This window comes from Panthera uncia (assembly GCF_023721935.1).
Source record: "Panthera uncia isolate 11264 chromosome B3 unlocalized genomic scaffold, Puncia_PCG_1.0 HiC_scaffold_1, whole genome shotgun sequence".
Classification (NCBI taxonomy): Eukaryota; Metazoa; Chordata; class Mammalia; order Carnivora; family Felidae; genus Panthera; species Panthera uncia.
In genome coordinates, this window is record NW_026057582.1 from 31,818,428 (window position 1) to 31,839,807 (window position 21,380).

At 51.7% G+C, this 21,380-nt stretch overlaps 1 protein-coding gene across 4 annotated transcripts in view; it reads left to right on the top strand.

The window, feature by feature from the left end:
- ACTN1 (actinin alpha 1) overlaps positions 1-21,380 on the top strand; it is a 98,696-nt gene that overhangs the window by 46,105 nt on the left and 31,211 nt on the right. For all 4 annotated transcript variants that reach the window (XM_049612592.1, XM_049612590.1, XM_049612589.1 and 1 more), the window contains exons 2-6: positions 3,521-3,635; positions 8,317-8,436; positions 15,492-15,578; positions 17,914-18,001; positions 18,515-18,593. In XM_049612592.1, the coding sequence (XP_049468549.1) occupies positions 3,521-3,635; positions 8,317-8,436; positions 15,492-15,578; positions 17,914-18,001; positions 18,515-18,593 (489 nt within the window). The remainder of the gene's footprint in view (positions 1-3,520; positions 3,636-8,316; positions 8,437-15,491; positions 15,579-17,913; positions 18,002-18,514; positions 18,594-21,380) is intronic.

Here is a 21,380-nt window from a genome sequence, read left to right on the forward strand (position 1 = left end):
TTGAGCGTCAAGACCAAGGTCTGTTCGTGCGTCTTCACCAGCAATTGAGACACCTCCACCCTTCGTGTTTCTTGTGGAAATTACTTGAGCTCTGGGCTTTGAAACCACAGTTTAATAAATCCTTTACTAAGGAGCTCCTGAAGCGCTGCCCTGGCCAGGGAAGCGTGAATCTTCAGTGTCTCAGACACAACAGGTGGGGCCATACGCTGGAGGAAAGAATATCACTGCGTGGTGTGCCTGGATGCCCACGTTGCTGGTGCTGTACTTCCCCCACCTTGCTCCCCCGCGCTCCCCCCCCACACACTCTTTGCCCTATTAGTCTCTCCTCTGTTGAGGAGTCACAAGGCTGCTGTCAAAGTCACATGCTTTCTGCACCCCACACAATGGTAGTCCTTTCCCGTAACACATCCGCGTTCTCAGACACACTAAGTGTCTTCTTGGGAACCCAGGGCCGCACTTTTGGGGTGGGCCCCAGGCAGAGTTTGGTGGGAAGGCTGCAGGCTGGGACACAGAGTGGTGGGTCCACCGGGAGGTTCAGGGGAGCTACCCTTTCTCCTCCTTTACCATTGATTGTGCACTTTTCTAAGTGACAGGCACTTTCTAAGTGTTTTCTAGTGAATCCTCCTGACTTAAAGCATGCCGTCACTTTCTCTCTTTTACTGTTCAGGAAACTAGAGTTTAGGGAGGGTAGTCTGAAGGTCACGCAGCTTGAAGAGAGTAGATCTAAGCACTGAATCCAGATCTGGTATATCTCGAAGGCATGTTCTCGGTCACCAAGTTACCTCCGCCATTTCCTATGTAAGCCTGAGTTGCGTGATGGGTGCTGCTTGTTGGTGGAACTGTCTTATTTGGGAGGTGCTCAGACGCCCCTTCAAGGCATCATCAGTGGGGCCCGGGATGCAAGACTGAGGGTTTTAGCGAAGCGCAGTCCCGGAGGCCTCAGAAGCAGGGTTTTGTGTGGGAGACGTGAGCAAACACAGGTGCATTTCTGTCTCCCAGGGCTCTGAGCCTGGCTTCCCCAGGAAATGGGGCTGGCTGCTTTCAACAGCATTTTCCTCTTGCAAAAGCAGTGTCTTTTTTCAAAACCAGCCTCTTCCTCTCATCCCCAACCCCTCTCCACAATTGGGTGATAAACAGTGAGATTTCACAGGCCCCAGCTGTGCTGGTGATTCCCACCAGGACTCTGGCCACATTAGGACTGAAACTGTCCCCTGCTTGGGGGGGGGTCGGAGGGGTGTGGATCCACTTACCCTCCGGTCTGTAGAAAACTCCAGGCACTGGCAGAGTGCGGGCCTGGAAGGGAGATGAGAGCAAGGCGCTGTGGAAATCCAAGATGGTGGTAAATGAAGAAAGACTCCCACCCCCCCCCCCCCCCCCCGCTAACTACACAGTGTGGTGACATCCGGGCAGTAGTATATGGACAGGTGCAGCTGGGGGAGAATATGGAACCACAAAATAAATTATCTTCAAGATAAAAAATTTCTCTAACACTCTAATTTTACAACAACCAAAATAGTCTTAACAAAATGAAGATAAAGGCTAAGTGCCCTCTCATTTCCTGCCAGGTTGTAGCACCAACACAAAGGAAGGGCACCCAGTAAATATTCCTTCTTGCCCTTTCCTCTGAGCTGTCGTCTCACACTTCCGGAGGGTCCCTGAGGGCACTGTGTGGCCCCCTGCTCTGATACCATCCGGCATCACCCACAGGCGCAGTGGGATCATCTAGGCCCCCTCACTTCACATCAGCTTCTCACTGGCTCCTTCCACAGTTGCCCAATTTTCCACTAGAATGTCCGTTGCACAGGGCAGGGGTTTTTGCTCTTTTGGTCACTGCTGTGTCCCTGACTCTGTGCCTGGGACTCTGGGGAGAGCATTGAGTCCACACCTTCAGGAGCTCCCATTCTGGCAGGTGGCCAGGCAAGGAACATGCAGTGGGATATGGGCAATGATGGAGTGGGTGTAGGGTGCTTTGGGCTCTGTGCCCCAACCCAGATGTGGCAGTTGGCTGTCAGGAAGGCTTCCCGGAGGAGGTGATATCTTAGCCTGATCTTGGGAGATGAGCATGAGCTAGCCAAGCGCGACCTAGAGGATATTCCAGGCTGAGGATTCGTCTAGGCCCCCTGCCCACCCTTAGCCTATGTGCCACCTTCGCAAAGCTTTTGGAGAGCACATACGCGCCTCTTCTCTCTCACGGGAGCAGACTGGCCTACAGAGTGGAGGTGTGTTTGCAGAGACAGAGAAGTAGCCCATGTTGGTAAATTCCTAGTGAGGCATGGTTTAAAGGTAAGGTCAGAACTGGGGGTGTCATAATACTGCCTCTTCTCCCCACCTACGTGAACGGTTATCCCTTCTTCCTGCTCACAGGCTCTGTAATTCTTCCCTATAAACCTAAGCAACCATTTCTTTTCCCCTGATGGTCACCGGTGTGGCGATCTTCCCTTCTGCCAGTTCATTGCCACTTAACTGTTCCTCCGGGGCAAGAGGAAGTGGTGGGGGAGGGGGGGGTCATGAGTCTGGTGACCTTGCTGAGGAGGGTAGTTCTGGGGCGGCTGCTGCTGCTGAGTAACACACTGCTCACTGTTGCAACTTCGCAGGGCAGGTGGGAAGAATGCTGACTGGCCCTGCTGTGGGGGGCTGGACGTTGGCTCTTGAGCCCCCATGTAGTTGAGTGCCGTTTGGTTGATGCATGGAAGTGTGGAGTTGCCAAGAAGTGGATTGGATCTGAAGCAAGAGAGTTCGTCTCTCTGTTTCCCGTGGAATGTGGCAGCTGGGGAGAGACCCCTGCCCAGATTTTAGGTGGGCGTGGGAAATTGAAGCACGCGCTTTTTTTTTTCTCTCTGCTTGTTGAGTCACCCTGTTCCTTGTTTGAGCCACAAGGTGGTGCTGTTGGCACAGGACTGCTTGGTTGCTACAGAAGAGGCTTCAGTGTTGCTGCTCTGTCCCCACCGGCTAGAAAATTACAATATAGACGGTCTTTCATTTTCTCTCCTTAGATAACCTTCCTGGAATTCTTCCTCATGCTCTTGCAGCTTGAGGTGGCTCTACATCCCTACCCCAAACATACACACACGCGGGCATCAGGATGCTCACCATTTTCTCCTTTATCCTGATCCCGGGCCTCTGAACTCTGATCCCGACAAGACTTACTAAGTCTTTCCCTTGTCCCTGCCAAGTGGACAAGGATTTAACGAACTGTTTTGCCCTAATTAATTAGTGAGGCTTAATGTGTTACCTCTGGGGTAATCTGCCTTGTAACTGTGAAGATCGAAACTAAGCCTTATACCCCAAGAGGTAAGTTGCTGGCCCTTCTGCTGTGGACGGGGTGGTGTTTTTGGAAGAAGGTTGGTTGGGGAGGCGTTAAAGGACGTGTTGCTTTGTCCATCCCACTGGTGCCAACACAGCAGCTGGAAAGGGCATGAGGCAGGTGGGTCCTGGGGACCCCCGGAGGCCCCTGTGAGGGCTTCAGAGACCATGGGGCCTGTGGGGAGCCTGACGGCCTGCTCGTCTTTCCTTTGCCCAGACGTTCACGGCATGGTGCAACTCCCACCTTCGCAAGGCGGGGACGCAGATCGAGAACATCGAGGAGGACTTCCGGGACGGACTAAAGCTCATGCTGCTGCTGGAGGTCATCTCAGGTGAGGTGGGCCGCCCTGGCCGAGACGGGGTGCTGCCTGCTGGGCTCGGCCGCTTTGGGAGCATTGTCTGCCACCTGCTTCTGCTCTGCCTTTGGTCGTGGTGAGCTGTGGGTCTCTTGCAAGAACTCAGGGGCGACCTGTGTGAATTAAGACGAGGAGACCGGGTTTGCTTCCGGCTCTGCTGCGGCCAGCCGTCCATGTGTCACTTGGACATGTCACTGCCTTTCTGCCTTAGCACCCTCATTTGCAAAACGAAGGCGTATGGAGGGTGGTCTCGGAGGTCCCTTCCCCTCCAGAGTGCTTGGACTTTGGGGTCATTATGTAACCATCTCCAAACCTCAGCTCCACTAGAACTCATCTGCCTATATCCAGATGATCCCACTCGCTTATCTGGCCCCCCGTGTAGAATTTGGATGTCCAGAAATCTGGAGGGGCAGCTCCCTTTGAATGCACATTTCCACTTTCTTATGAATACCTTTCCTCCACCCATGCCTTAGGGGTCGGTGGTTCCAACATTCTCACCTTGGTTCATACACTGGGTAATCATAGCTACTCTCTTCACTTTACCTTCTACCTTGACCCTAGTGAGTCCCAGACCTGGTCTCAGTCCAGCCTTTTCTCTCAAACCCCATCTCCACCCACATGCCCCCCAGGATCTCCTCAGTGTGTCCCAAACTGCGCTGACCAGCCCTGGCCCCGGCAGACCTCTTTCCTCTCATCATCTCCATCTTGTCCTTCTTCTTTTTTTTTTTTTTTTAATGTTTATTTATTTCTGAGACAGAGAGAGACAGAGCATGAGAGGGGGAGGGGCAGAGAGAGAGGGAGACCCAGAATCGGAAGCAGGCTCCAGGTTCCAAGCTGTCAGCACAGAGCCTGACGCGGGGCTCGAACTCACAAACTGTGAGATCATGACCTGAGCCGAAGTCGGTCACTCAACCGACTGAGCCACCCAGGCGCCCCTCCATCTTGTCCTTCTGAACCTAATGTAGGAATCAAAGACCGCTCTTCCTCTGTCTCCAACTGGGCATTCGAGTTCTGTCCGTTCTGTTATCCTTTCTTTTTTTTTTTTTTAATGTTTATTCATTTTTGAGAGAGAAAGAGCGGGGCAGGGGCAGAGAGTGAGGAGAACAGAGGATCCAAAGCGGGCTCCGTGCTGACAGGAGCAAGCCCAGTGTGGGGCTCGAACTCACGAATCGTGAGATCATGACCTGAGCTGAAGTCGGACGGTCAGCTGAGCCACCCAGGCGCCCCTTGCTGTTATCCTTTTAACCTCTGCTACCGTGGTATCAGTGTGGCCCTGGGTCAGCTCTCACCTAGGTGGTCCACAGAGGCCTGCAACCCCCACCTGGCTCCTTCCCCGCCGCTGCAGTCCATCACCCACAGTGCAGCCAGAGGGACCATCTGACGGCCCAAATATGGTCTCCCTGTTCCCTGCTCAGAGCCCTTCAGTGCCTCCCCAGGGCTCGAAGCCTGTGGCCCGCATTCCTTAGCATAGCTTGAAGGATCCTTTGTGAGCTGGCACCTGTTTTGTTTTCAACTAACTTCCCAAAAAGGTATCAGACCTCAGACCCTCTGCCACCCCAAGAGACATGCAGTCCTCACCAATGACATGCTTTCTGGAAACCTCTGGGCTTTTGCATAAGCTCCAACTGACTTTTCCCCCCCAATACTTCTAAATAACCCCTTGCAGGTGAAATCTGTGCATTGGGGGGTGGGGTGGGGAATTGTGTGTGTGTGTGTGTGTGTGTGTGTGTGTGTGTGTGTGTGTGTTAAAATCTGCATAACATAAAATTTAGCATTTTGAACATTTTTAAAGTATTTATTTTGAGAGAGACAGAGACAGCATGAATGGGGGAGGGGTAGAGAGAACGGGAGAGAGAGAGGGGGAGAGAGAGAGAATCCCAAGCAGGCTCTGCACCATCAGCATGCAGCCTGATGCGGGTCTCAAACTCACGAAACTGTGAGATCATGACCTGAGCTGAAAGCTTAACCAACTGAGCCACCCATGCCCCCAACATTTTGAACATTTTTAATTGTACCCAGAAGTAGTCAGTACGTTCCCAGTGTTGTGCTGCCATCACCACCATCCATCTCTAGACTTTTCCATCATCCCATGCAGAGACTCCAAGCCCATTAAACACTAACTCCCCCATCCCTTCTCCCTCGAGCCCCTGGAAGCCACCATTCTTTTAGTCTCAGTGTGTTTGCCTGTTCTCAGCACCTCATAACAGTGGAATCATACAGGACATGTGTCCTTTTGCGGCTGTCTTATTTCATCGTAACGTCTTCTGCGCTCATCCGTGTTGTACCATGTGTCGGAATCTCCTTCCTTTGGCAGGCTAATATCCCACTGTATGTACGTGCCACGTTTTGCTTATCCACTCATCTGATGGGACATTTGGACGGACGGCTTCCACCTTGTGGCTATCGTGAAAGATGCTGCTGTGAACATGAGTGGATGATGTCTGTTCAAGTCCCTGCTTTCAATTTTTTGGGGGTATAAACCTAGAAGTAGAAATGCTGGATCATATGGTAATTCTATGTTTAACTTTTTGTAGGAACTGCCATACTGTTTTCCTTTAACTGCCTTTTAGAGCATCCTTCCCTGCCTCCTCTTCCAGCATTTCTTCGTTTAAACAAACCTGGTGTTGTTCTTTTTCATTCTTTAAAACTCGGCTCGGGGTTTCCCTCCAGGAAGGCTTTCACCACGTGAGTGGCTGCCCTCCTCTGGGCTCCTGTCACACCCCATTAATTCCTCTATTGTGTTAGTTTCCCCGTGGCATGATCATTTTTGGCTCACTTGGTTTTTTTCCCCCCTTTCTACCCTGAGCTGTTTGGGGACAGGGATGGTCTCATCTCTGTGTCTCAAGCGCTTCAGATTGTACTCGGCATGTAGGTGATGCTTGGCAAATAGTAGAGTGACCGGATGCCCTGAACTGGGCTTTTCTGCATAGCCGCCAGTGTGTCCCCACTGAACGGGACCGGTGTGCGTCCGTGAAGCAGGCTTGTCTCTTCCCATGGAGTGGGAGGAATGGAGTCACTGAGACGTTGCCTTTTCTTCCTTGAGTGTCTTGAGGTGCATAGAGTGACGGAAGGAAGGGGCTGCTGCCTGCAGAGGTTCTCTGAGAAGCGTCCCTGGGCCACCCACACCAGAGTCCACAGGACTGCTTGTCAGCCTGCAGATTCCCGGAACACGCCCCAAACTTCCTAAATCAGAAACGTAGGAGGCAGGTGAAGGCTGGGTGTCTGAAGTTCGAGAACTGCTGGCCTGACCGCCTCCGCCGTCCTGTTCCAGCCGGTGTGCACAGCCGTCAGCTGGCTGGGGAGCCCGGGCTTGGTGGGACCTAACGGCTGGGTCTTTAGCAGGAGGGCCTTCGGGGCGGGGGGCGGGATGGGGTACCGCTTCCATCCATCCTGTGGGAAGATATGGCGTGTCATCCTCCCGGGAGGACGGCGGGGTACCTTGCTGGAGAGGCTGAGCAGCGGCCACGAGTGGAAAGTCCTGATTTAATCACAAAAGCCCAGCTGTGCTTCCCTGGGAACTGCCTCATCCCATCTGTAGCAGGAAGTCTGTTCCCTAGAAGCTGGGGGGCCGGGAGGCCCCCTGCAGAAGCGCTGCTCTGACCTTGTGGCCGCCCAGCCCCTTGAGCTCTCTCAGCCAGGCGGCTCACGTGCTTGGTGTGGCACAGAGGGGTGTGCAGCTGGCTGTGCTGGAGACCGTGGCAGGTGCAGGCATACTGAGTCTGGGGCTCTAGGATTGTACTTCTCAGCCCTTTGGTGCCCCTGGCCTCTTAGAGACTTTACTGCTCTGTGCCCTTCCCCCAGTATGGGCGCGCATGTTAGGCATATGAATTTTTCAAATAGTTTCGAGAAGGCCCCAAGTGCCTCTGTTCTGAGCCGAAAGTGCTCTTAGTGGGCTGTTGGGGGCACCATCCTCTCCCCACAGCTTCTGAGCCTGACACCTGAGTTGGAGGAGGGGGTGGAGTGAGGGTGGGGGGGTTGACTTGGAGCCAAGCCAACGATGTCCCTGCGGGAGGCAGTGGTTTCAAGTGAGAGAGGGAGGCTGTGGGCAGCTCCATTCAAATGCCAGGAACTTTTCCAGAATATTCGAGAGTGCCGACACACCTTCCCAGGCCAAACGTTCCAGACTAGAAGGGATTCAGGGCCTTTGTATGTGCTGTTCCTTTTCTGCCTTGAACATCACTCCCTGCCGTCCTGGCCTGGCTGCCCTCCCAGCCTGGCTGCCCTCCCACTCACAGGCCTTCCCTGACTTCCCTAAGCCCTTTGTCCTCCTCCTGTGCTCCTCTGCATCCTTTTGTTAAGTATTTATCCTTCTTGGTGTTTGCTCATTTGCATATACTTGTGTGTTTCTCTGTTGAATCTCCTCCTGGTCCGTAAGTGCACAAAGGCAGGAAACAGTTTCATTCACCCCTCTATTCCTAGCACCCAGCCAAGTCCCTGATTGGGTGGGGGGGGGGGGGCGCTTACTACAGATCTGCTGGGTGGAGGCAAGCAGTTCAGGTCTGAGAAGTGGCAGAAAAGAAGCAGGGTCGGCTCTCTCTGTTGTTTCCTGCCAGCGTGGCCCTCGCTCGCAGCCAGGCGAGGGGGTCGTGAGAGCAGCATCCTGGTCCCCGGAAACAGCATCTCACCCTTCCTGCCCTCCCTCTTGGTCTGTATTCAGGGGAGCGCTTGGCCAAGCCGGAGAGAGGCAAAATGAGAGTGCACAAGATCTCCAACGTCAACAAGGCCCTGGATTTCATCGCCAGCAAGGGAGTCAAGCTCGTGTCCATTGGAGCTGAAGGTGAGTGAGGCCTGCTGGTGGGCTGGCTCCTCTGAGGAGCCTGAGTTTCTGCTCTCTGCTCTCCTGGCCTTTTCTGCCCTGACTCCCGGGGTCCCGCATCGCTGGGGGCATTTGGAAGTGAGGCTGCCAGCACCTCCATCTGGTCGACCTGTGGATTCTGCATGTAACAAGTACGCTTTCCATCCAGTCTCTGTGCCCCCCACCCCCGGGTCTGCCTCCTGGAAAGCCAAGGGCCAGCTCCCTGGTCCTCACCCCAGTGCCAGCCCCTCCTCCACACTCCCAGCCTAATCCTGGTGCCATGGGGTCCCGTGTGAGCGGAATGCTACTTCCCTCACCCGAAGGCCTGCCTGCACTTTGCTGCCCGGGGTGGGGAATCCTATTGCCTGGAGAGTGTCAGACACGGACTGGGTTGGACAGCGAGGGCTGCTCCGAGGCCCCACAGAGTCCCGGGAAGACTGATGTCCAGAAGCCTTCCGGGACATTCAGGGACATTCCGAATAGCATTCCTCTGCCTATTAGCTTCTTGACTCTTTTTTTCTTCACTTGAGAAAAACAAAAAAAAAAAACTTTAAAGCTCAGTATAAATTGTTATTAGCTTGTTCTTAATGGTTTAGAAGAGGCAGTGCAGTTTCTTGTGTGCACTGGAGCGGCTCTGAAGGATTTGGGGAGGGTGGAGGTGATTAGAATAGGACACCCTAACCAGGTCGTGTCAGGACTGTGTCCCAAGGACTCAGCCGGGACTCAGCGGGCACCTGCCGTGCAGCACCAGAAATCTAGAGATGGAAAGAGTCTCCGTCCATTCATTCACGATTGAAGGTGTGTGCACGGCTGCGATCGCTGAGCACATACGCTGGGGAGGGGGTGTGCCAAAGCCCCGTGTACCAGTGATCTCATTTAACCCTCACAGCGGCCCTCTCTGGTGGCCCCAGTTATCCTCACTTGATGAGAAGGAAATGGATGCCCTGACGAGATGAAATAACTTGCTTAAGGTCCCAAGGGCAGTAAATGGCAAAACCAGAACTCAGACCCGGTCCGCATGACCCCAGAGAGATGCCCCTGGAGAGCGGCCTTTTCTTAAAGAGGGTGGGGGACTTGCTCCAGTAAATCACAGGAGCAGATCTCTCTTCTGGTTGATGAATTTAAAGCCCCTGGCGCCCTTCTTTTCTAGAAATTGAGGGATTGAATATTGCTATATCAAACACAAATGTTAGCACGGTGTTGGCAAAGTGTAGTCCATGATGTCAAATGCGGCTGACACGGGTTTTTGTAAATACTGGAACGCAGCCACACCTGTCTGTTTGCATATTATCTGTGTCTGCTTTCCCGCTACAATTGGCAGAATAGTTGCGACAGAGACCATATGGCCTGCAAAGCTGAAACTATTTCCTGTCAGGCCTTTTACAGAAAAATGTTGCCATCCCCTGCCTTACTGGGGACTCAAGCTAATGCTTGAGCGGTCATGGGTAGGGCCTTGTGTGGCCCGGCACACCTTCAGCTGTGGAGCAAAGACTGCATCTTCCACATCCGTGTGGCGCCGGCTCCTCACAGCGTGATGCACATAGTAGGTACTCAGTAAATGTTCGAAGGACTTGCACACGGCAGGGTACCTGGTTTTCTGAGTGGGGACGTATTCTCTGCTTTTTAACAAGAAGAAAAGAAAAGAGCAGGTTGGTCTGTTAGGGAGGAATAAAGACGTGGCAGAAAAAGTTTCAACCAAGCAGGGCTGGGAAACCAAAGAAAATGGCACTCAGCTGGTCTGGAACAAGCACACATGTCCCCTGGGGCCGGGAAGTGAAGGATGGAGAAGGTGGGTCAGGGATGACCGTAGGGATGGGTGGGGATTGTGGAGAACTGGGAGAGCATGTCCTTCTAAGCGGGGCACCTGCCATGCATCTCTAATTGTTGCTCTCCGGGAATGTGGGTTCCAGCATCGCCACATCTTTCAGTGTTTTAAAAGAAGCCAGAAATCCAGATTTTTAGAAAGAAAAATTTAACAGCTATCTAACAACAACAAAAAAAATGTTTGTTTTTTTTTTTTTAAACTCTGAAGTCCAAAGGGGAGGAGGGAAAGGGCAGATGGGAGGGAATAGCGCTTGGTTCTGGCTCTTTGCCTGGTTGGACAGGATGCTTTGCATGGGATATCCCCTTTGACCTGAGGGCAGGCCTGTAGGGTGGGTATCACTGGCCACATTTTACAGTCAAGGCAACAGAAGCTTACAAACGTTGCTAGGGTTTTGAACCCAGGGGTTCGGGCTCCAGAGCTGAGGTCTGAACTTCTTCCTGTCACTCCGGACACCCTTGGAGTCCCATGCGGGGGCCAAGGATAGGACTGTCCCATCGGCAACCAAATGGCGGGTCAGGTTGGCTGTGCTCCCCCCAGCGGGGGGTGGAGAGCAAAGACAGACACTGGCTCAAACTCCACCCAGCACCTCTGGCCTTCCCAGAAGTCTGTTAACCAAGCTGGCCACAGTTACCAATTTTTTTCACATGGGCTCACTCCTCTAAAGATTTTTATTATTATTTTTTAAAGTTTATTTATTTGAGAGAGAGCACACCCGAGCAGGGGAGGGGCAGAGAGAGGGAGAGAGAGAATTTCAAGTAGGCTCCATGCCATCAGCCATCTGGAACAAGATGCTGGGCTCGAACCTGTGAACCATGAGATCATGACGCAGGCTGGAAGCTGGACACTTAACTGACTGAGCCACCCAGGCGCCCCTCCTCTAAAGATTTTTTAAAGGGTCCTTTAAAATGAGATCATCCTTACCTTCTCTCTGCCTGCAGGAGTCAGGGCTTCAGGCTGAGCCTTCCGCTTTGAAATCCTCTCTCCCGTTTCATGGTGAGCACTGAGATCATGCTGTGATGGCTGCCCTGTGGTGCCAGGACACTGGACGAGGCCACACGTGGGCTTTGTTTATTTTAATGAAATGAAGTTTACCGCTGTAGACTATATAACAAAACGCGGTGGAGGGGATCACCCGGAATGAGCTCTCCTGGGGGCTGGGCTGGGGTGGGGGGAGGTGTTGCTGGTTGCCCTGAGGAGCCATTCTGGGCCGAGGGGAGCAGGCCTGGCGTGGGCAAGACCTTTAAAGAACTATCATGTGGTGCAAGGACTAGACTCTGGCCGAGCCCTGAAGGGCAGAACCAGGCCCGGGAGCCCCCCTGGGCAGGCTGATTCTGCATAATGGGCAGAACCCACGGGAATGGAATGGGTGCTCTCCAGCGGGGGGGCATATGGCCCCTGTCCCTGAAGGTGTTCAGATGGAGGCCGAAGGCAGGGAACTTCCGTACATCCCGGAGGGATTAGGATAGGTCCTCACGGTTTCCTTTACCAGACTTGGTTTAGTGTCCAGACTTCATAGAGTTGAGGTTTGTCCTAGGTGAGTGGTTGGGATTTAAGCAGGTGAGAGGACCCGGAAGGATTTATGTTAAGATCTTTGGGCAGGGAAAGCTTGATGGCTTTGGGGGCCAAGAGCCTGGCGGTGCTCTTGATGATCTCTCACGTGTCCTCACGGTGGAGGGGGTAGTGGGTGCAGTAACTAAAGCATCGGTCTGGGAGGTGGTGACATCCAGGTCTAGTTTCTGTCAGGTGGAACGCCTTCATTCTGCCCTCTGAATCGTGTGCAGGCGACCGCATCCCTGGAGTGGGGGCAGGGGGTAAATGCAGGATGTGAGCAGCTCCTTGGCTGACCGTAGACCAGAAATTCGGAAACATGCCGCTTCTTCCCACACCCGTGGCACACATTGTAGTCTGTCATTGTAGTTTTGTCCACAGGGCCCAGTGGTGGCCTTGGGACCCTCCTTTTGGACCCAGCATGCGTGGTAGCCCCCTGCTGGTGAGATGGGGTGTCCCTGCTCCAAACATACAGATGCCTGGGAAAAGGGTTTGTTCTGGCGGTCCTCTGGGAAGGGCTGTTCTCTGGGGGTGGGACAGGGAGCCAGTGGGCCCTGAGGCTGGGGTGGTGCATGGGGTGGTAACACCCCCCCCCCCCTTTTTGCCTGTACTTGGCTCTCCTCTTTCCCGGAGGATCTGGTATGAGAATTCAGGGAGCAAAACTCCCTGGGGGTTTCTAGGGGAAGGAGGGAGAGAGGAGTAAGCAGGCAAAACCCAAGAAATAAGGCACTCTGTCTCCCTGAGCTTGTCTCCCTTAGTGCTGGGAGGGCGCTGAGCTCCAGGCCAGCAGGAGGCACGGGTGTTTGGCCTTCACGATTGGGGCAGAGGCGGGAACCCATGTAGCAGCCTCTCTTCCGATGGGAAGGTCACGTGGCCCTGTTACCACCAGAGCCTCTTCTAGGCTTTAAAAAAATGCCCCCTGTATTTGAAACACCGTCCCTGAAATTTCATACTTGCTTTTTCCACTTTCCATATTACAAAGATTTCTTCAAGTCATTAAAAAGTCATGAATGTAATATTTAGTGGCTGTGTTAATTGTTGAGCCCAGCTGTGCTCTGTCCCAGACCTGGGTCCTGCCCTGGAAGAGCTTGAGTGCGGTTATGTTCTCCCAGCCCCAGGCCTGGGTGACCGCCACCCATTCACCCACATGTGTGTAGTGACTTCCAGTATTCATTCATTCATTCACTCATTCATTCATTCAGCAAATGTTGATGGAGGGCTTTCTCTGTGCCAGGCACCATGCTGGGCTCTAAGCAGCGATGCAAAACAGAAAGATTATTCCCCCCTTGGAGCTTATGTTCTGGAAGGGGAATAGAGAAAATACACACATACATGCGTCAGAAGGAGAAAAACCAAGCAGGGAGTAAGGTGGGAGGTTTCTAGGAGAAGATGCAGTGGAGATGGGAGGGAGGTGAGGGACAAGTCACATGGGGGCCATGTGACTGGAGGAGATGGGGGGACCGTGAGGGCCTCCCTGGCCACTGGCTTTGACTCCGAGTAAGGTGGGAAGCTATGGAGGTTCTGAGCATGGGGGTGCCAGGGGCTGGGGATTTACTTAGTCACACCTCGAACTTGGTATATTCTTGAAGTTTCCAACTTGGGGCCATGATAAATGACCCTATGACAAACTCCTTTATGCAGTAACCTTACTCTGCATTTCAGATCATTGGCTAGGGACAGATTCCTAAAGGTGGATTTCACGGTGAAAAAAGTCAAACAACTTCAAGGTGCTTGATCCTGTTGCCAAATTATTTCCCAGAAAGTGTTTTTTTCAACCAGTTTATACTTCTAGCCACAGTGTGGTAGCCTTGTTACCATCATGGTGTGTGTTCCTTGTTTTTTAACTTTGCTTATTTAGTAGCTGGGAAAATGTTATCTTCTTTTTTTTTTTTTTAATTTTTTTTTCAACGTTTTTTATTTATTTTTGGGACAGAGAGAGACAGAGCATGAACGGGGGAGGGGCAGAGAGAGAGGGAGACACAGAATCGGAAACAGGCTCCAGGCTCCGAGCCATCAGCCCAGAGCCTGACGCGGGGCTCGAACTCACGGACCGTGAGATTGTGACCTGGCTGAAGTCAGACGCTTAACCGACTGTGCCACCCAGGCGCCCCAAACGTTATCTTCTTTAATTACAGGGAGAAGGAACATGGTTATAAATTGGTTATATTTCATATTTTGTGAAGTATTTATTCATGTTTTTTGCCTATTGTGAATTTAGATTTTTTCCTTATCAATTTATATAAACTCTTTTATTTTTTAAATTAAAAAAATTTTTAAATTTATTTGTAATGTTTTATTTATTTTTGAGATAGCGCAAGCAGGGGATGGGCAGAGAGAGAGGGAGACAGAGGCTCCAAAGTGGGCTCCGTGCTGTCAGCACAGAGCCCGATGTGGGGCTCGAACTCACAAACCAGGAGATCATGACCTGAGCCAAAGTCGGACGTTCAACCGACTGAGCCACCCAGGTGCTCTCCCTGTATAAACTCTTTAAAGTTTACAGATACGAAACCATTGGAAGTCACTAGTGAAAAGGCATTTTTAAAAAACCAAATCTTTATGAACTGACTCCTGACTGATTAACTGCCTCCACCCCCCCCCCCCCCCTCCCGCCAGCATGCTCTGCAAAGAGCTGGCTGGTTCTCTTACCTGTTAAAGAAGATGGTGGTATGCTACTCAGTTGTCTGTCTCTAACCCAGGTTCTCCGACTCGGGTCTGTGTCCCGTGGGTATCTGGGGCTCTGGGAAGGGCATTTAAAGCCGTCGTTAGCAGGAAGGGTTACATCCTGTCCCCTGTCTGACGTGGACACTGTTCCTTCTAGACCCCACCCCCCATGCAGGCTCCACAGAGTTACCCCCCACCTCCCGCCCCCCGCCAGGGAGCAGCAACACTGCTCTGTACCTTCTTGGTCACATGGCAGCATGCAGTTTTGCCCTCACTTTGGAGGGGATAAGATGTTAGAATCTTAGAATGTCATCTCCTTAATGGAATCTACTCTTGTTTAAGGGGTTTGTGGGAAGCAGACCCTAGTGGACATGGGCTCAGGATATCGGGAGTTCCTGGAACTTACTCCTTCTCATGGTTCTGGTAGGTTTGTCCTACAGTTAGCTTTTCAGGTTGGAAAAAAAAAAAAAATAGATATTCTTTGGATGCCAAACTCTTAGCTGAGAGTACCTTGCCATGGGGCCGGGTTACTGTCTCCTGGTGTGGAAGCAGGTGAGGGTTAGGGATCTATGTTTGTTGGGTTGATTACCTTCTGATGTGGACACTGGCTTTTTGGGTGTGGGTGGCTATTTTGAGAGCTGTGATCGCCCAGACTTCCCTGACTCACAGAATTGCCAGAACATTTGCGATGATTTAGAAACATCTCCCTTTTCTCTGTCAGGCTGGTGAAGACACCGTGTCCCTTCTCTCTTGCCTTCCCAAATGTACCCCATTGGAATTGATCACACCTGCCTTGTGCTCAGGGTCACCTCCAAATAGATTTCTCTCCTGTCACCTGTGGTACCTGGTTGTACTTTAAAAACCCATACCCACTTTTCCCTAGAAGTGGAGCTGTGTGGTCCTTGATTTACTACATGGTACACCCATGGATGTGGGCACTCGGGAATTTTAACTCTGTCCCTGCCAAGAGCCATCCTAACATGTCCTGATGCCATTTCTGTAGAAATCGTGGATGGGAACGTGAAAATGACCCTGGGCATGATCTGGACCATCATCCTCCGCTTCGCCATCCAGGACATCTCTGTGGAAGGTGGGTCTTCTGCTCTGTTCCATTAGTCCCTGAGCCCCCTCCACTCCCCTGCCCTTGCCATCACATCTTCTTTCCTGGACTCAGCCTGGAGAACTCCCTGACCCCTGGCAATGGGGGCTTAATCATGGGCCACATCTTGGGCTTCTGACCCTTTGCTGTTATCTGCCCTCCCTCCTAGTCTGTAGAGAAATAAGAACTGATTGGGGTTCTGGTTTCCACTGGTATGTTGGCCCCTGGGGAATCCCCCTGACGCTAAGCCTGCCTGAGGTTGCTCTGGGGAACTGGAAACCCCACCTGGTTTGTGGGCTATTAAATCCAAAAAGGTAGGGAGATAGCAGCGTGGAGGGAGTGTCTTGGGATTCTGAGTTGACCCCAGGTCCTCCATTTTGCTCCCACAGCACCCTCTGGTGGCCACTTCGCAGATCTTTAAGAGGCCACCATAGTTTGGGGCTGGGAACTCTGAACTTTTGGTTTTCCACACTCCAGCAGTTTCTGAGCTTTATATCTGATATGCGTGTATTCATTTTGTAATAAGTTATATTTGTGTATTGGAATTCATATTATGAAACCTATACCAAAACAAATCTCAAAAAGATGACACGAAGATAATATTTTTAAAATATTTTTTATTCATGGGGCGCCTGGCTGGCTCAGTCATTGGAACATGTGACTCTTATCCTGGGGTTGTGAGTTTGAGCCCCACATTGGGTGTAGAGATCACTAAAAAAAATACACTTTAAAATTTATAATTTAAATTCATTTTATCGGCCAGGAATCTTTTTTTTTTTTAATCTTTATTTATTTTTGAGGGAGAGATCACAAGCAGGGGAAGAGTAGAGAGGGAGGGAGAGAGAGAGAGAATCCCAAGAAGGCTCCACACTCACAGCACAGAGCCCGTTGTGGGGCTCAAACCCACGAACTGTGAGATCATGACCTGAGCCAAGACCACAAGTTGGATGCTTAACCAACTGAGCCACCCAGGTGCCTCTATGGCCCAGGAATCTTATAAATATTTTTATTCAAAGTAATTTTTTTAATGAGAATAATGTGGATTAAATTGTTTTCTTATAGAAATCTTGGTTTGACACATGATGATACAGCCATGTGAAGGTCTGAGTTTGATTTATAGATACTTGGTATTTAGGGCTGAAATGGCTAAAAATGTGTCCACAATAGTCACTTCGAACATGGTTCTTTTTAGTAATGATGGATATAAATCCATTTTCAAGTTGCCTTCTTGATAAGTTTGATTTTTTTTAAGTATTTATTTATTTTTGAGAGAGATAGAGACATAGCACGAGTAGGGGAGGGGCAGAGAGAGAGGAAGACACAGCATCTGAAGCAGGCTCCAGGCTCTGAGCTGTCAACAAAGACCCTGACACGGGGCTCAAACTCATAAACCACGAGACCATGCATGACCTGAGCGGAAGTCAGATGCTTTACTGACTGAGCCATCCAGGCGCCCTGATTAGTTTAATTCTTTGGGGCTGACCTTGTTGGCTCTGGTTAAATTGTCGTTGTTTTAATCTTGTAATATAGCTGATGAAAAGCTGGAGCTGAGTAGAAGCATTAGCTTTGCTGATTTTTTAATTGTGTGCTTGAAATATTATCTTTGCAGGAGTCATTTAATGTCATTTTAAAGTCCATTTTGTGAATTGAAAGGAAAGGAGATCATTCATGAACCCTCTTTGCTGGGTGCTGTATCTGCAATTCACAGATGTGAACACGTGGGGGCAGTGTCGTTTGCAGCCCTTCTGTGTTGGGAGCTCCTGCGGTCCCCTCAGATACCTGCCTGCTTTATCTTACAGGCACCTGTCTGCTTCACACGTGCAGCAGTGGTGTCAATCCGTGCATTAAATACAAGGCAACTTTATGTTTTAGATGATCCTAATGCTTTTGCCCCGTATAGCTGTGTGTACTCTGCATGGCCTATGTACCATGTACCCCTGTCTGGAGATTCTGGGACTTCAGATTTCATAGACCAATCAAACATAGACCTGATACAGCTTGCTGATTGATTTTGTAATGCTCCCATGTCTTTGAATAACAGGGAATGATGGGGGAGACCTGAAAGTTTGAAAGGTCATTGTCTCAGTGTTTGAATGTGGAACGTGGCCAGCCCTGAAAAGCTGCCTAGTTTGCTTCTTTGTTTCTCAAATAGCTACTCAGACTTTGTCAAGGAAATAGACTTGATGGCCTGGAAGCAGCAGGGTTGCCATCTAGGGGGTCTTTGTACGGACCCTGGGGTCATGGTGGGGCCTCCCCATGAACCAACACCCCTCCCTCCACCAAGCCAGCCCGCTGACCTCTCTGTCCTTCATCTCCCTCCTCACAGAGACTTCCGCGAAGGAGGGGCTGCTCTTGTGGTGTCAGAGAAAGACCGCCCCTTACAAAAACGTCAACATCCAGAACTTCCACATAAGGTGAGTGGCCAGGGGCGGAGGGGCTCTTGCAGAGCATCAGCTGCTCCCCCAGGCCCCTTTGGCTGGGTTAGCCTCAGCTCCAGAACAGAGCAGGGGTCCTTGGGGAAGAAGCTGCTATCTCAGGGTGTGCCGCAAACCCTTTGATGTGGCTGCTTGTACGCACTTTGGGTCGACACCCCAGCTGCTGGAGAGCTCCCCAAGGAGCGTGTCCTGTAGGTTCCAGCCTAGGGCACTGGAACAGAGCAGGAGGGACAAAGACCTTGGCGGAGAGGATAGTTGGATATGACAGGTGTGCGAACGTCCCGCGCCCCACAGAATCTTGACTCCAGAGCCTGGGATTGTGGCCAGAAGGAGTGTGCCTTCCCATCCTGTCTTCTCACTCCTGCTCCGAAGCACTGTGGGTTCACCTCTGGTAAAAGGGAGGGGACCCCCACGTCCTTGTTTAGAGATTTACCCTTAGAGCCCGGCCCTACTCACCAGCTTGCCCCCCACCCTTCTCTCTCCCTTGGGCAGCTGGAAGGACGGCCTCGGCTTCTGTGCCTTGATCCACCGACACCGGCCTGAGCTGATTGACTATGGGAAGCTGCGGAAGGTATGTGTGCTTCCCTGACTTCTCGCTGCCAGAGCCCTCTTGCTGGGTCCCTGCCAGGGGGTGGGGGTGAAGCGCAGGACTAGGCCCTTATTCTGAGGGTCCATGGCCATGGTAAGGGGGGCGGTTGGTCTCCTTAGACTAGTCCAGGAGATAGCCTACAAGAGAAAGAGAAAAACACCTTCCCTGTGAGGGCCGCCGGGGTACCCTCTGTGCACAGCACGCATGTACTTGCTTGACCCGAACAGCTCACAGAATGTCCGAACCCCTGCAGCCTTTTGCTGGGGTATTGGAACACTAATCAGCATCTCCCCCTTCTATTTCCTGGGTTTTGCAAAGTGGATATAATATTTTAAATTTAAGCTGTTTGCATATTCTTAGAGGCCTTTACCCCCATCCGTGTCCAAGAGTTGCTGTTGGACGGTCCCCACAGGTTCCTGTCACTGTTGACGTTTGGCTGGACGATTTTCTTTTTTTCTTTTTTTTAAACTCTATGTATTTTGAGAGAAAGAGAGAGAGCACGAGCAGGGGAAGGGCAGAGAAAGAGAGAGAGAGAGAGAGAGAGAGAGAGAGAGAGAGAATTCCTCTGCACTGACAGTGCAGAGCCTGACTCGGGACTTGAACCCACGAACCATGAGATCATGACCTGAGCCGAAACTAAGAGTTGGACGCTCAACCGACTGAGCCACCCAGGTGCCCCATGGGTGGGGGATTTTCTTTAGCTGCTTCTTGATTTCACTTAGGGTCTTGACATGAAGCTGGTGGATTTTCCTGAGCACACGTATGTGTTGTGGAGCAGACCAGGGCGTGGGAGCTGTGTTTCTAACCTCGAGGTGGTTCTCGTGTCTGGGCCGGCCAAGACCTTGGAGAGGCCTGTCTGGGACCACTCTGACCTCACTCACCAGCTTCCCTCTCAGCCCATCCCAGCACCAAGAGGCCACCCCTGGAGCCCTCCCCACACCCCCAGTTGATGATCTAGACCTTGGGTTGGAATGTCACCTGTCCATGTGTGTGAATCTCTTGACAAGGCAGCTGCTAGGAATGGCTCTTCTTGTATTTCTCCACTTGACCTTGACACTTGGAGAGCACAGTGTTCCGTGAAGACCCCCATCTGGCCTGTGCCCCCAGAAGCAAGGCTGTATGTTGCCAGTACGGGAGCTGCTCTGGGAACTCCATGATGGTGTCAAGCCCTCCGTTTCCAGGGTGTCGGGGAGGAAAGGAGCAGACTCCCACCCCCTCCAGTTTCTCTAAGTCAGGCCAAAGCCTGAGGCTGGGGTCTTGGCCCACCTGCTGAAGGAGAGAAAGCCTCCCCGCTCCTGCACATGGCTTTGGACAGCTACCCTCTTAATGGGTAGGAGGGTCCCTGCACTCTAAGTCAGCTGCCTTGCAAGGAAGAAAATCAGGTTGAGAACCCCCTAACTTACCTGAACGCTGTGTGGCCACATCAAACAGAGCTGAGGCGAGAAACCCTAGAAGCAGTGATTTTTTGCTTTAAGTGGCACCCTCACATACTGGGGCGCCTGGGTGGCTCAGTCAGTTAAGCGTCCAACTTTGGCTCAGGTCATCATCTCACAGTTGGTGAGCTCGAGCTCCACATTGGGCTCTGTGCCTCTCTCTCTCTCTCTCTCTCTCTCTCTGCCCCACCCCGACTCGTGCTCTATATCTGTCTCTCAGTGAATGAATGTTAAAAAAAATATTTTTAAGAGGCATCATCGGGGCGCCTGGGTGGCTCAGTCGGTGAAGCGTCCGACTTCGGCTCAGGTCACGATCTCACGGTCCGTGAGTTCGAGCCCTGCGTCGGGCTCTGTGCTGACTGCTCAGAGCCTGGAGCCTGTTTCAGATTCTGTGTCTCCCTCTCTCTCTGACCCTCCCCCATTCATGCTCTGTCTCTCTCTGTCTCAAAAATAAATAAACGTTAAAAAAAAAAAATTTAAAAAAAAAGAGGCATCATCACATACCTCCTTACTGTTTGCCTGATGTGCTTTGGTGACAAGCATGCATGGGGTGCTTTGGTGACAAGCGTGGGGTGACAGCCACTTAATCCAGAGCTGTTGGCCACCCCATACAAAGTGAGGTCCTGCTGGCTGTGACTCTATAGTCCCTTCCCCCATTCCACAGACTCCAGGAGCCTCAGCCATTCCAGAGGTGAGGGTCTAGGGGCCTTGGTCTGATACCTAACCAGCCACCCACCCCCGTGTGTCTTTTCTTTTCTCCCTGTTTCACTGTGTCTCCCCTCTCCTTAATTCAGCAGCATCAGTAAAATCCAGCCCAAATCCTAGCACAGACCTGCTCCCACTGAAGTGTGGATGCTTTCCAGAAAACACAGGTTGCCAGAGCCAGCTGGCATTGGGACACAGGGGAGAGCCATGGGCTCTTGACTGGGAAGCTCTTCCTGCTGTGGCCTTAGGTGGGCACGGGGGCCTGGCGGTCCCTGGGAATCGAGTGGGGCAGGCGGGTGTGCAGGACTGCTTGAGGCCCTGGACGGAAGTGACTTTCACTGCTTGGCAGTGGTTTTTAAATCATTCTGGAAGCTGTCAGAAGCTTTCCCAGAAGAACTCCACCTTCTCTATTTTAAGCAGTTTCTTCCTGAAAGTATCCGGAGGGAATGTATTGATTTCTTTGTAACTTTGTGATTCTCATCGTAGCAAATGGGGAAACGGGGTCCCGGGCTGACAAAACCAGGGGGCACCGAGACGTGGAGGGGGGAGGGTCAGCAAGGAACTCCCATCACCGAGTTGTGTGTTTTCCCACGTCAAAAAAAAATTCTTTTAACTGTGGTAAAATGTATAT